The 15,039-nt window shown below is 41.3% G+C and overlaps 3 protein-coding genes across 6 annotated transcripts; 1 reads left to right on the forward strand and 2 right to left on the reverse strand.

Moving 5' to 3' along the window:
- On the reverse strand, positions 1-7,840 carry LOC106377069 (probable apyrase 7). Of its 2 annotated transcripts, XM_048745510.1 has the most exons (4): positions 7,523-7,840; positions 5,340-7,386; positions 5,080-5,257; positions 1-2,210 (listed from the first exon to the last, which is right to left on the reverse strand). In XM_048745510.1, exons 2-4 carry the CDS (start codon positions 7,264-7,266, stop codon positions 2,114-2,116), a joined length of 2,202 nt encoding a protein of 733 aa, XP_048601467.1. In that variant the 5' UTR covers positions 7,267-7,386; positions 7,523-7,840; the 3' UTR covers positions 1-2,113. The 2 variants fall into 2 exon arrangements, with proteins under 2 accessions (XP_048601467.1, XP_013672678.1); XM_013817224.3 differs by having other exon boundaries at positions 1-5,257; positions 7,523-7,837.
- A 509-nt stretch (positions 7,841-8,349) lies between these two features.
- On the reverse strand, positions 8,350-11,134 carry LOC106377070 (WAT1-related protein At4g19185-like). Of its 3 annotated transcripts, none has more exons than XM_048745512.1 (8): positions 10,745-10,984; positions 10,139-10,310; positions 9,886-9,948; positions 9,664-9,780; positions 9,308-9,593; positions 9,064-9,219; positions 8,833-8,984; positions 8,350-8,727 (listed from the first exon to the last, which is right to left on the reverse strand). In XM_048745512.1, the coding sequence occupies exons 3-8, from the start codon at positions 9,930-9,932 to the stop codon at positions 8,523-8,525; spliced, it is 963 nt and encodes a 320-aa protein (XP_048601469.1). In that variant the 5' UTR covers positions 9,933-9,948; positions 10,139-10,310; positions 10,745-10,984; the 3' UTR covers positions 8,350-8,522. The 3 variants fall into 3 exon arrangements, with proteins under 3 accessions (XP_048601469.1, XP_048601468.1, XP_013672680.1); XM_048745511.1 differs by having other exon boundaries at positions 10,130-10,310; XM_013817226.2 differs by lacking the exon at positions 10,139-10,310 and having other exon boundaries at positions 10,745-11,134.
- An 849-nt stretch (positions 11,135-11,983) lies between these two features.
- Positions 11,984-14,788, forward strand: BNAC01G11600D (uncharacterized zinc finger CCHC domain-containing protein At4g19190). The gene is made up of 7 exons (XM_013817229.3): positions 11,984-12,290; positions 12,364-12,426; positions 12,735-12,886; positions 12,965-13,090; positions 13,212-13,413; positions 13,529-13,643; positions 13,728-14,788. Exons 1-7 carry the CDS (start codon positions 12,054-12,056, stop codon positions 14,594-14,596), a joined length of 1,764 nt encoding a protein of 587 aa, XP_013672683.1. The 5' UTR covers positions 11,984-12,053; the 3' UTR covers positions 14,597-14,788.
- Positions 14,789-15,039: the final 251 nt, after the last annotated feature.

Consider the following 15,039-nt stretch of genomic DNA (forward strand, 5'->3'; position numbering starts at 1 on the left):
TTTTAAAAGTAACATGGATAGTCATGTATATTGAGCTTTAATAGAACAAGAGCTACGAACCAAATACAAAATATACCAGTTGGGAGACTGTAATCATCCACAAACAAATATCATAGATTTATTTCAATATCCTTCTTTGTCATAGCGTATATTATTCTCATCGTCAAGCGTCTGAACCACATGAAGAATTTCTTCCAACCCCATCTCTGTAATCCTCTTCCAACATTTCTCCCGCATACATATAAGCACCACTCAGCTCCAGAAAGTGGGGAAGACTATTTTGAGCCATTTGAACATTGACGAAACCACAATACCCCAAATTACTATTTGTACTGAAACTATATAAACTGTAAACCGCAACCGCGCAAAGTTTTGTTTTGGTGGCGAGTACTAGATAAGAGTTTGACCAATGATATCTTTTCAGAAAACACTTGGGCAATATATATAGTCCATGAGGAGAGAACCAGAGGTTATTAAGATATGGAAGCACCGCTTAATTATAGGTATGTTCAAAATCCAACTTTTGTATTATTTTCGCTGAATGTTCAATATAATCTTGTAAAGGAAAAAGAACGTAAAATAGAAAATATTTTTTTTTTAAACTTGATTAAAAGGAAATAAATTGTGTACCAAATATAAGAATATGACGATTATTGGTGATAAAATATCAGTTATAGGATAATGAATATTAATTAATTTAAGAAAACAAAAGGTATTTGTGAAAAAAAAAGAAGGTATTTATGGTGCCGTTGGATTTTTTTGTTTTGTTTATGATCAAAGTGCCGTTGGATAAATAAACTAGGAACGTGGAAAAAATTGTGTTCGAGTGAGTAGCAGGACCAATGAGACATTATTCTGACCAAGACATGAACATGAATGAAAGGTTTAGTCCGTTTGGATATGGATATGTCCCAACGTCCTTGTTTATTTACTGTCTTCTAAAATAAAATGTTTTCTACGATTATGAAAAACTTGACCTTCTGATTGAATTATTGTGATTGCCTTGGTTTAGTTGGGTGTCATCGAATCAATAGCAATAAACGAACGAGAGTGACGCAGATAGACTTATTATTTTCTTTAGCCATGGGATAAAGCTCATAAATCATCGATTTTAGGCAAACGATAAAACTTATATAAGAAGTTAAAAGCATCACCCGGACTCGATAGTCCAGTGGTATCTCCCCCTTGGGGAGGTCAGCTGTTCGACTCGCAGGGCGGGGAGGCGTGCCCAGGGCCCTAACCGATACAGGCAAAGGCTGGCGCCGGGCCTAGGTGTGGGCTGACCGAAGGTTGGCCAACAACCTGGTTAAAAAAAAAAAAAAAAAGTTAAAAGCATCAAAATTTATACTGTAGTAGTTTATGGAAAAAAAGTTTTTATCCTTCTTAAAACTTGCACCCAAAAAAAAAGTTTTTATACTTTAAACGTCCAACTATGTAGAGTCGGACGGACCTGTATTTACCAATATGAAAAAAAAATCTAAACCATAGATCTTTGTAAATGTGATCCATAGCAAAGATGAGTCATTGTTCAGGTGATAGTTACCATGATTGCTCCATCTATCTAAACGCCAACCACACACAATGGTCCCCAAAGATTTAGAGCCCTACAATCTAACATAAAGACATCGTTGAAAGTAGATATTTCCATGGTAAAGACACTTTTAGGCTTTTAGCCACCACTCTAGCAGTGAAATGAAGTGCACAAATAGTCATAGCAGATTCTATTTTTTTTTGCCTTCCTTTAGATGTGATGATAAGAATCAGAGACTAGAAAACAAGCACTTACAAGTGGTCCAGAGATCAAACATACACCAATATGTCTTAAAACGCAATCCAGGGATTATATTCCATCTTTCTAGCTGCTCAGTGCCATAAAGAGAACTTGGATGCAAGAAGGGTAAAGAGGACGAGAGTGATACATAGTCGAATCGAATTGGGGTTAAATTAATAATCATATACGAGAATGAATTACATGTTAACTGAAACAAGGAATATCTTTGCTCTCATGAAGTTTTTCTTCTTTTTCTTTTAAATTCTATAATACCAAAGAAAAAAAGAGAAAAAAAAGCGAGAGTGTGGAAGTGACAAAAACTGTACCAAAAACGTCTTTCTACTACATCTTGAGCATGTGTGATTCAGCGAGCGACGAACTAAGATCTTCTCTGGATTGTGATCTCCGGCTCTGGAGACGCATTTGACTCCGGGAGGACCAGAAGGAGCCACTGTTGTCAACTTGCATCTCCCCTAAGCTATCAGAAGAATAACTATGCATTACGCTGCTGCTCGATGAGTACAATGAACAAGACTCCTCGCTATTGGACTGTTAAGGCTTTCCAAAGGAAAACTTTGATCTTTGGGACTGTTAAGACTTTCCAAACCTTCTCTTTGAGGATGTTAACTGACGGTAGATTGAGAGCTTCTGGTTGGTTCCGTCTAGTTTTCTCCTCAAAGGCCAGCCGCTAGGCTGACTTAACTGTGAATTGGCCACTTTGTGTCAACTTCCAAGAGTGAAAATCTTCCATCAACACCACCGGTTGATTTCTTTCCAGCCATTGGATGTCCTCTGGCACAAAGACTTCACATAATGCTGACACATTCCATCTCCGTGTATGAGGATCAATCAGAGAGCTTGCACGCAGATTCACATCGAAGTTATAGTTCTTGATCCATGGTGCTCTCATACCTTCCACAAGATCCTCAATCCACATGTCGGTCCAGACTTTGTTTTTTCCCCATTGCACACTCTGTGTCTCAGGCCTTTGACAAGAAGTTCTCTTCCATGCAAAAGGCTGCGCCACGCATATGACGGTCTCGTACCTAAAGCGGCTGACAAGAAATCACCACCGGGAAAGTACCTACTCCTTAGGTAGCTTGCAAAGAGAGATTCCGGTTGAGTTATAATTTTCCACGCTTGTTTCGCTAGCATTGCTTGATTAAAGGCTTCTAAATCTCTGAAGCCCAGACCGCCTTGTTCCTTCGGTAAGCACATGCGTTCCCATGCAACCCAATGAATCTTTCTGAGATGAGGCTCAGCTCCCCACCAAAAAGCCGTAAGCATGGATGAAAGTTTGTCAATGATTGTCTTGGGGAGTTTGAAATAAGACATTGCAAAGGTTGAGAGGGAGGAGCCCGACGATTTGATTAGGAACTATTTTCCACCTTGCGACAAACGCTTATAGTACCACACATCAAGCCGGTTTTGAGTTCTGTCTTTAAGATAAGAGAAGAGATCCACCTTTGAGCCTGAGAAGCATTCCGGCTAACCCAAATATTTGCTTTCTCCCCCCTCCCCCCCACTCATTAAAGATTCCTAGGAGCCATTGAATACTCACTCTTGTTCCTTCATCTACTTTATCACCGAAAGAGATAGATGATTTCTCAAGGTTGATGTTTTGACCAGTGGCTTCACCATAAAATTTGAGGATTCTTTGAAGCGCAGATGTTTCATTCACATAAGCTTTGCATAAAAACAAACTGTCATCGGCAAACAACAGATGTGACACAGTCGGACCTTCCTCCGAGAACCTCAGGCCACTGATCAACCCATTTCTCTCCGCGACGTTCAGCAAGTGGGTCAGACCCTCAGTGCACATGACAAAGAGGAAAGGCGATAACGGGTCTTCTTGGCGGATACCTCTTTGGAGTTTATCAAGCCAAATGGTTGGTCATTAAAATGTTTATTTACCGTCTTCTAAAATAAAATGTTTTTCTAGGATTATAAGAAACTTGATCTTCTGATTGAATTATTGTGATTGGTTTAGTTGGGTGTCATCGAATCAATAGCAATAAACGAACGAGAGTGACGCACATAGACTTATTATTTCCTTTAGCTTGACACCAAAGGTTTTCAATTATTTTGCTTATGGATTAAGCCACAATAGCAAGCAAGGGCTGAGATTGATTTTAACTAAATGTTCCTGTCCAAATGTCGGAGTCAAGAGCAATATTCGACACTTATAGCGATGAAAACTATTGAGAAAGACTCGTTTTGTCACATAATTGATCAATCACATTTGTCAAACGATTCTTAAAAAATCAAACCTGTACACTAGTCTGTGTAGGTTTATTGCAACTGGACTAGTTAAAGAACAAACAATGGTTAAGGGTGCCTATCTATACATTGACCAAAACTAATGAAAACATAGAACATGGCTGGCCATGGGATAAAGCTCATAAATCATCGATTTTAGGCAAACGATAAAACTTATATAAAAGTTTGAAAGCATAAAAAATTATACTGTAGTAGTTTATGGAAAAAAAAAGTTTTTATACTTCTTAACATTTGCCCCCCAAATAAATTTTTTTATACTTTAGACGTCCAACTATGTAAAGTCGGACCTGCATTACCAACTCTAAACCATAAATCTTTGTAAATGTGATCCATAGCAAAGATGAGTCATTGTTCAGGTGATAGTTACCATGATTGCTCCATCTATCTAAACGCCAACCACACACAATGGTCCCCAAAGGATTTTGAGCCCTACAATCTAACATAAAGACATTGTTGAAAGTAGATATTTCCATGGTAAAGGAAAAATACACTTTTAGCCTCAACTCTTGCAATGAAATGAAGTGCACAAATATGTATAGCAGATTCTATTTTAACCTTCCTGTAGATGTGATGATAAGAATCAGAGACTAGAAAACAAGCACTTACATGATGTGGTCCAGAGATCAAACATACACCAATATGTCTTAAAACGCAATCCAGGGATTATATTCTCCTCTTTCTAGCTGCTCAGTGCCATAAAGAGAACTTGGATGCAAGGGTAAAGAGGACGAGAGTGATACATAGTCGAATTGGGGTTAAATTAATAATCATATACGAGAATGAATTACATGTTAACTGAAACAACAAGGAATATCTTTGCTCTCATGAAGTTTTTCTTCTTTTTCTTTTAAATTCTATAATACCAAAAAAAAAAGAGAAAAAAAAGCGAGAGTGTGGAAGTGACAAAAACCGTACCAAAAACGTCTTTCTACTACATCTTGAGCATGTGTGATTCAGCGAGCGACGAACTAAGATCTTCTCTGGATTGTGATCTCCGGCTCTGGAGACGCATTTGACTCCGGGAGGACCAGAAGGAGCCACTGTTGTCAACTTGCATCTCCCCTAAGCTATCAGAAGAATAACTATGCATTACGCTGCTGCTCGATGAGTACAATGAACAAGACTCCATGAGCTGTATGCTGCTTCCAAAACTAAACGGCCTACGCGGTGAACTCCTCGCTATTGGACTCAACGGTGGCTTTACCCCTGAACATAAGACAGACAGAACTGAGAAATGATACAACGCAAAGAACTGGCCATAACTCCAGATAATGCAAACTGAATTTACCTGTACCCATATGACTCCATCGCAATCTGAAGGGAGAAGGAATGTTAAGAACAGAGGAAGCTGAAGCGCTATTGTGCTTAAATAGAGGCAGACAGGACTTTCTGAAAAACCTTGGCATACAGTTGCCGACGCGTGACAGTGCACAGAGAAGCAGAATCAGTGAGACGAACAGAACAGATATAAGAGCTACTGGGTTTATCTTCATGCTCAGAGTCTCGTACCCCTTTAGTCCCAATGTAGAAGACAAAGCCTTCCCTGCTTCCAGAACAGCTACCCCCAGTGTCCAAGTTATACTCCCAGACCCAATTATAATCTGCTTATCTGTAATATACAAACCTTCTCGTAACAGAGAGACTATGTACGGTGCTCTAAAGCAGTACTGTTCAATGAAAGGTTGTGGAGAAACACTGGTTCTCGCTACCTGCCAGGCCTTTTCACAAAACTCCCTACCTTTTTCCAATACATCATCAAGGGAAGCTTCAGCGCTTAGATTGAAGAATCTGTACACCACGAAGAATCCGGACACAGCGTAGAACTGACCGTGAGGACGAGGGTAACCATCAGGAAGAGCACAAGGCTGCAAATCACAATCAACACCATGTTTTGTCTTCGACCACTCGGAGCTATTAACAGCAATTTTCGCTAGAGCGCTGCACTCTCCCCAGTTTGGAGCACCTATGAGCTTAATAGGAACTCCTGACTTCCCTTTCTTACCTCGTTTGACAGTAGAACCACATTGAGAACAAACGTACTGTCCTTCGTATCCAGAGTTCAAACAAGGATGTTTCAACTCAGAGTTATTGACATTTGGCATCCTCTTTAAAAGCTGAACAACAGACCTTTCAAACGCATCGTTAAGTCCATACCCGGCCAGAGAATAAGCGCTAAGATGATGGTTAACAGACCCTATCCTGAGATCTAAGTTAGTCTCGTTATGTGCTCGCTCCTCATTCTCAAACGTCACCTGCAAAGACGAGCCACCAAGGTCAAGCGCACCGAACGTCGCCTTCTTCGGCACAGCTCCCAACATGCTCGTTTGGTAATTAAGAGCCGTCCATCCAAAATAAGCTTCCTCTGTACCGCTAATGATCTTAACCCACTCCCTCCGGCAAGTGAAGGGAGACTTCGCCAGTATAGACCACACATTACCTAAAAGCCAGCTCGAATCACTAGCGCGCAGCCTCCTAACACCCGCTGTTGCGTACACAAAGAGAGACGTTGTCCTATGAGCATGCTTGGGGATCTGCCTCTCCGCCCACTGGATAAGAGGCTTAATCGCTTTTTTCAATCCCGTTCTGTTGTTGACGAGCTTGTCAAACCCAGGCTCTGTCTCCATCCTATCATAAGCCCTCCCACTTGACTTCCTAGAGATACCTTCCGTCAAGGACTTCATCACAATAGGGAGACTACTATCTTTCTTGTAGTTGATAGACGCCTGGTAGACGTAGGCACGAGTCCCCGTGCTTCCGCAGTCAAACACAACGTAGTACCTCGACGCTCCGCGAGACCAGTTCGTGTAAACGTACATGCCTAGTATATACACCAGAGAAGCAAAGAGAAAGAGGCACGTAACGATCATCACCGCGCGGATCCATTTACGCCTGCTCGTGGACGGTTTGGGAACACTGGGCGGGAGACCTCCCTTGTCCTTGGAGAAGCTAGCTTCGTTCTGTCCCCATTGTTTAGCGCTTGAGTCGGTTTCACGAGCTTCTTCGGGATCGAAGGCGTGGTAGGAAGAGAAGTCTTGGAGAGACGCGGAGTGTCTCAAACCACCGTTCTTGCTCCCACCGTTTCCGAAAGCGATGGAAGCTGGAGATGAGGTGCCTACATCTGGTGATGAGCCAGTAGGGATGTATGGAAGAGGCGGTTGTGTATTAGCTCCGTAGCGATTCGGTGTAAAGAGTTGAGTGATGTTGCCGAAAACCATCTTCGCTTGCCTAACATATAACTACTCCAAACTGGTGATACTCTAAAAGCCTCAAAATGCAGAAGAAGAAGCACAAGCACCACGGATACAGATTCTTCCTCCTTCAGTGGAAGATGGTAACTACACAAACCAAAATCAAATGCAATCTTGAAGAGCTTCACAAAATCAATAAGAACACAAAGAAAGGGGCGATCTTGCAGTTTAAATCGACATTGAGATAACGAAATCGTAATATAGAAGGGCTAGAATACGATACCAGAGAGGCGCATTGGAGAAGAGAGAAGAGCACACTCAAAGCCACCGTCAAAAGCTTCCGCAGCACTAGATCTCGAACGTCGCTGCGTCTAAGAAGGAATTAAAGCGCATTTACATACACGAATCGTCCTCTCTTTGTGCGAGAGAAAAGAGAATCTCCGGTAGATCTGAGGAGTATCGGTGCTGAAGCCGCGACTCAGACCAGAGAACACGAAGACGACAGAGATCCGTTTTTGTGCAGACTCTGTGCCTTTGTTGGTTTTCTCTCTACAACAGAAAACGTCTTTGCTCAATTCTCGATATCTGGGGGGGCTTATTTGGAATATTGAAAACGTTTGGGGTCTAAACGTAAACGATTTTTTTATTCCAATAAATCTATAAAATTGTCGGTCTAATAGTTGTTAGTTAAACAATGCTAATGGTGTGTCCGACAATATGAATTGAACTTTTGTATAGTTTTTATAAACAAGTTCAATTATAAACTCGTACGAGAACGTGAAAATAAAAACTGATACTACGTTGTTTGTGTTTTTTTTTATATCTTTTTTTGATAAGTTATTATTAAAGATAACTAAAATCGGGATAGACTTTTCGAAATTCGTAAAGTTCCCACTAGTGTTTATGTTTTCTTACCAGAATAGTCACAGCTTTTGTCGAATGACTTTTTCCAACTTTATGAAGATCCCCCTAACCTTAGTTTTGACAACTATATAGTCTAGACAATTTATCTCGCACTAAATAACTATTATCCATTGCTAGAAAGGAAATATGCAGAAGTTAAGGTAAAATGTCATCAGATACGAATTAGATGATCTTCAAGATTTAAAGGAAGAAGAAAAGATAGTAGCATTGGAGTAAACATTGTGAATCTATGATTTATACATAACATAGAGGGAATCAAATAAGGTATTAATATGAGATGAATGTAACAAAAATAAAGTTAAAAATCTTTTGTAAAATGGGTTCTGCTCTGATTCTTTTAACTTTATGGTTTCTTTTTTTTAGTCTGCAGATTTCATAGAGGAGCTGGCTAATCCAGAAAACAACTGCCCTATTCTGCTAACAACTGGGTTCTTCTTCAGAGGCTCCGAGGTTCTTGCAGTATGAGACGGTATCGCAATCCCGGAAGCCATTGCTTTCCGCTCTCTAAACGATGCCCATGTGACCATGTAGAGTCCTAAGATGATGAAGAACCCACCCACAACACTGCACAGAGGAAAAGAAGTCTGTGTGAGATGATCAAGAAGATGTTGAGTATCCAAAGCCAAGTGAAGAGCATGGATGATTCAAAAAGATTAATGTTTGGTTCACCTTCCGAGAAAGATAGGGCTACCGAGAAAGATTCTCGACAGGAAAGCTGATGCAGCAGGCTGAAGTGGATTGTAGAGAGAAACCAAGGCAGGACCAATTATCTTATTGGACCACGTCAACATTCCAAAGTTTAGTGCTGACGCAACAACTCCCTTCAAAGAAGATAATAAACCATATGAGGCGAGAAACATGTGAGAATATAACTAAAAAAGAGTAACTGGTGCAACTTACTGCATATATAACAGCGAGAACTTCAGCTTGTGTTAGCTTCCAATCTAATGGCTCCTTCACCATGAAGAAAGCTGTTGTGACCATTAGTACTGTACCGGAGAAGTATGACAATGCAGCAACCGAAAGATTTGCTGGATACTTCTTCAAAACCGGCGCCTGGAGAGTTTCCATTACACTCACATTAACAGACTATATATGGGTTTGTCTAAACGTAACCAAAAGAAACTGAAACAAGGGATTTTACCTGAATAGCAATAAAAGTAGCCATACACATGCAGTTTCCAATCAAGCATAAAACACCAATGTGCCACTGCTCAAACCCAAGGTCGAGAAAGCCAGTGACTAACCACCCTGTAGGCTCAGGTTGGCCTTTAGCGCTGATTTCATTGTGCATCGCAAAGTCTGCATCTTTATCTCCTAACAAGACCGGACCTCTAAATAATACCATAAATACGGCACCCAAAACACACACAAGAGTTCCTCCAACCTTAGTTTGACCTTCGATTCTCATCAAGTTAACTCTTTCTGTACTGCATACAAAGTAGGAGACGTTAGAAAACGAAGAAGTGAAGAACTTTTTGAAAAAAAAAAAGTACTAACCCCATCATTACAGCCAAAAGAAAGGTAAAGACCGGGATGGATGGTTGAATGGCAGCAGCGTAAGTTGGATTAGTGTATGTAAGACCGACAAGAAACAACAGTTGGTTGCCAAACACCCTATAAAATTCAGGATAATGCAGAGGTGGCATTAGCAAGATGTTTACTCTGCGTAAACATGATTACATTACAAGATACTGAGACAGGACAGGGATGTACTATTACCCTGATAAGCCCAAAAAGAAGAATGACAAGAGAAGGCTTCTAGTCATCGGAGGCCTGGTCCTCCTGCATACATGGAAAAAGGAACAGTATTCCTTAATTAGGTTATGAATACTCAAATATTCATCACAAAGACTGCAAAGCTTGAGAGTAAAGTAGCATAAACATGACGAGTTAGAGCCTCGCCCACACTATTACTTCATTTTTCTGATATGGGAGGAGAAGAGATACAATACCAAAATACTACCTTACCCACCAAGAAACTATAAGGCTTTCGCCTTGTTGCGCCTATGGCGTCTTGAACTTGAGTCAAAAGCGCCATGACCATGGCCAGCGCTTTATGGAGGTTGCTTCACCATAGAGGCATAAAACGTTTTGCTCATCTCCATGGTGCGCCATTTAAAACCAAGGATAGGTTATCAGGGGAACTATATCACAGTCCTAACAGAATTAGACGAGTGTAGGTCGTGAAACCTGATCCTAGTTCCAAATGTAGTTATGGCAAAACCCGAAGAATAGTCTAACAAATCTACTCACAGTATTAGAACATGATCAGCAAAGAAACTGCAACAGATCAATGACCTCAAAATTCATAAGTATCCTAATCTTACCTACCAACAGTGGATGTAATCGGAACAAAAATATTCACTTGTTTGATCATAACACAAAGGATAGCCATAACACATAAAACACTCTCCAGAGAGAACTTAAGTCAACACATCTGAAATCTAGTTCCTCTGTTATGAAGATAACAGTGAGCTTAAACAACTAGACATCAAGAGAGAAACCCCTAATTCGATCCCAAGATCCGATCCAATGGTGAACCCACAAAAGCACAAAACTTTACGGGAAAAGATGAAACCTTTCGCGGAAATAGGCTAGAGGAGCGAGAATAGAGAGAGCAAGAAGATCACGGCAGACGCAGAAGACAAGCTGGTTGACTCCAACGTTGAGAGCCACTTTCGTAATCACATGGTACCCTCCGTTAAACAGCTGAACAAACGCCATCGCGTAATGCGCCAACCTGGCGTCTCTCTCCGCCGCCGATCCGCCTACGTTCAGCACCATCGCCGCCGTCATTTCCCGATTTGCACGCCCTCCCTCTCTCTCTCTCTCTCTCGATCTCGCGTTCTAGATTCTTACAGATGAAAGACAAATCTTAGGAAGACTAACTAAAGTTAGATCCTTTACTCCGTTTGGTACTAAAAAGCTCAACGAAATCTCTCCTCCTCAGATTTTTTTTCTCTCACTTTACGTGTTTTTTTTTTTTTTTCACAGGTAGATTTATTAACGGGTCTAAGCCCAATAAGAACAAAGCCCAAAACAGTACAACATTAATACAACAAAAGGCCCAAACAGAAAGGGCGAACTTAAACAAACGCTTAGGGCCGTCAGTCCAATAAACGCAAACCGTTGGGAAGGAAACAACGAACACGTCACCCACCACGTGCAGGAACGCCCAGCATTCTCAGGACACGCGTCAAGGCGAGCGATCACTTCCTTCGCCGGAGTCAGAGAAGATGAACGCCGGAGCTCCGCCATCAGCGAAGAAACGAACCTGTGGAGAACCAACAGAGTAGTTCTCACAAAAGTTCTAACCGGGATTTCTAGTCTGACGAATCGTCGCATCTAGAAGGATAACCACCGTCTTCAATCGATCCAACAAGCTCCGATCTTCCGAAGGAGAGAAAGAAAAGAGAATCGGATAGAGAGTCAGTGAAGAAGATGAAGCAAGACGCGACGATCGAAACAAAAGCCGGCGAAATCGGTGTTTTATAAGCCACCGTTTCTCGGAATCGAAGCCGGCGAAGCAGTGCTATGAGAGCCACCGCAGCCCAGAGTCAGAAGCCCGAACGTCGGGAAGCAAAGCCGGAGAGAAACCGGCAACAAAAACGGCAAGCTTTCTCTCTTCCCTGTGAAAAGTACGGGAGCGTGAACAGAGATGAGAGAAAAAGGTTTTTTTCACTTTACGTGTTTTACAATTTTGTAATATTCATTTTATTTTGGGTTTAAATTGTAATTGAGTTGGGGTTAAATTGCAATTTCTGTGGAGGGTAAAATTGCAATTGTTTTTGGGTTAAATTACAATTAAATAAGTTTCGTTTCCTTTTCTTGGTTATTTCAAAAAGCACGAGGGCGAAAACAATCGCGAGGCATTGTGCGAAAATCAGATGGACGGCGGCGGAGAAGGGAGCGGGATACGGCTGAGCAAGAGATTCGCCGGCGGGAAAGTCACCGGCACTAGCTTGGAGGTCGATTACAAGACGAAATCGGGAACGGCTTGGAGCCACTCGTTCCTGAATCAGAAGCCATGGCATCCGCTCTCTTATCCCAACCAGCGACGCAAGTGGATCGCCGAGCAGACCAACGCCCAGCACGATCGCAGAGCCGAGGAGGTGGCTCGTGAGGTAAGGGCATCGTAACATGGTATCGAATTCAATTGTGCTATTGATTCAATTCGTGTTTTTGGTGGAATTGCAGTTTGCGCAAGAGCAGGAGTTTTTCAAGCAAGCGGCTCTCATATCGAAGAAAGAAAGAGAGAAGGTAAGATTAGGGTTTATGTTGTTCAGATCTTGTTTTGAGTACTGATTGGGTTCTAAATCTTTCGATTAGGGTTCATTTATTCTGGGGATTTTAGCTAAGTTCTCATGTTGAATTGAAGCTCTGATTCGTGCTGATGACTCTTACCAATGAGAATCCAGTTGAAACATTGTTTCATCTTTTTTTTTTTAACTGTTTTGATCCTTAGGTAGATGTTAAAGTCTTTAGAACCATTGAAACTTGGTGTAAGTAGTGATTTTTACTTGGTTCTGTGTGTGTTTGTGATATTCATTGCTGAGCTTAATTCGCAGATCGAAATGATGAAAGCTGTCAGTTTCATGTACATTCGCCCACCTGGCTATGACCCTGAAAGTGCCAAAGCAGCAGAATGCGCGGATGAGAAACACCAGGGTCAGGGTTCGTCGAGTCAGGATCCCATGGCTGACGACAATGTTGGTTCTATGTATGTTGATTGAAACAGATATTAAAGAGGTATTTTTTCTGTATGTTAAGTAATAACGAGAACTCTTTTCTTTTGCAGGCCAGCAGAGCCAGTAGCCGGGAGTGACCATGCAGGTCAGGAAAGGAAGAAACCACGACCCAAAGATGTGTTTGGGCGTGCTCTTCCTACTGAAGAAGAATTTGAAGTCCTTAAAAACGCACCAAGGTACTTGTTGCCATATCCTTTTTACTCTCTCAAATGTGTTAGTAGCCTAGTGTTCGAGTGTTGCCAATATGACATGTAAGTGGACATTTTCTCATCACATACTATGATCGAAATTGTGCAGGCTGGAGACTGGTGTTGCTGGGAGAGCAAAGCCATTTGCAGTTGAATTGCGTAATGTCAAATGTCTGAGGTGTGGAAACTTTGGGCACCAAAGTGGTGATCGTGAATGTCCATTAAAGGATACAGTGATGCCAAATGAAGAACAACGATTGAAAAGAGATGATCCGTTGACTACTATCATTGCACATACAGATCCTGGCGAGGTTGGTCTTTGTTTCCCTTACATTCTCATTCTTCAAAATCTTTTAAGACTTAGTTTTAGGTTTAGGAAACAAAAGGTTGTATCATTAACTGAAAGTGCTCTCTAATTTTTTGCAGCCTCTGAAGTGGGAGTTGAAACAAAAGCCGGGCTTGAGTCCTCCTCGTGGTGGTTTTGATCCCGAAGATCCAAATCAACAAATTGTCGCTGAAGATATATTTGATGAATATGGAGGTGAAGTTTTTGATTCCCTAAAAAGTTCCATCTCATCATTAGATTGTATAATACTAATTTTCTCAATTCGTTATGACATCACAGGGTTCCTTGAGGGCAGCCTCCCATTAGAATTATTGAGGAGTATATCGTCTGATAAGAAAAAGAAGTCCAAAAAGAACAAAAGTAACAAGAAGCATTCATCTCGGGCTGCTGAGGAAACTGATGGATCTTCCACAGGCTCAGAAGATAGTGGAGAGAAGAGAAGATCGAAGAAGAAGCGCAAGGAAGTTAAGAAGAAGAGCAAGAAGCAATATGATTCTGACTCACTTTCCTCTGAAGATTCAGACTCTGATAGGTACCGCTCAAGCAGGAGAAGGCACAACAAGCATTTAGATTCATCTCAGGGGTTAAAAACTGAGGTTCACCACCAAGGAAACAGCCATAGAGAAAATCATCCCGAGGACGAGAGGCACCAGAAACGGAAAAAGATGGTGGATATACCTTCTGCCTCATCTAATGATTCTGATTATTATAGAAACCACAGTAGTAGAAAGAATAGATCAGAAGATGATTACAAAAGCAATCACGGGGAGAGGAAGGAAGTGCGTAATAACGATCCTGTTTCTGAGAAAAGTAAGAGGCATGACAATTTGGAGTCTGGGAAGCTTCATAGAGTTGAGAAGAAGCAGAGATATAATGAGAGAAGACACGGATATGTCGATTCTGAGTCCGAGCGTCATAGATCCGATAAGAAACCAAGATATGATGATCGTGATTCTGGAAGACATCACGGGAGTGTGAAGGGCAAAGAAAAGCATGTGTATGATGCATCTGATGATCCTGGAGAGTTTTCTGATAGATACAGAAGCACGAAGAAAGCAGAATCTGGTTCGGTTAGTAGAAAGAAGCAGCAGAAGCATGAGGTGTCATCGGAAGAAGAGGAGACTCGTAAGCATCGATACAGGCACTAAGCAAAGGAGAAACTGAGTGTAGTCTGTTGTCACTTGAATACGAGAGTTCTGGTTCCAGTCTGAATGAGATTGTGAAATATGTATGTTGGTTTTATCTTTGTGTGATGTGCTTTTAATCTTTATACAGCTTAATGAGCCTATTCCAAACAATCTCATGTACTTTGCTGGGTTAGAACTTTAGATTCCTGATCAGAAGGTTGTTGGTTCCAAACAATAACATTTTTCATTTCCTGTATTCATATAAAACAGCCAGAAACATCTCATTATTTGCCGATAATCCTATGAGGATAACCTGGGAGGTGGCGGTCTCAAGGAGGACCATGCAGAAGCAGATAGATACAATAGACACTGTTATAGAGTTAATGTCAGATGATGAGGATCAGTGAGGCAGAGCCCCGCAAAAGTGAAAAGACAATTGACGGTACAAAATGGTAGTCAAGGGC

The sequence above is a fragment of the Brassica napus genome, chromosome C1 (assembly GCF_020379485.1).
Source record: "Brassica napus cultivar Da-Ae chromosome C1, Da-Ae, whole genome shotgun sequence".
In the NCBI taxonomy this organism is placed as follows: Eukaryota; Viridiplantae; Streptophyta; class Magnoliopsida; order Brassicales; family Brassicaceae; genus Brassica; species Brassica napus.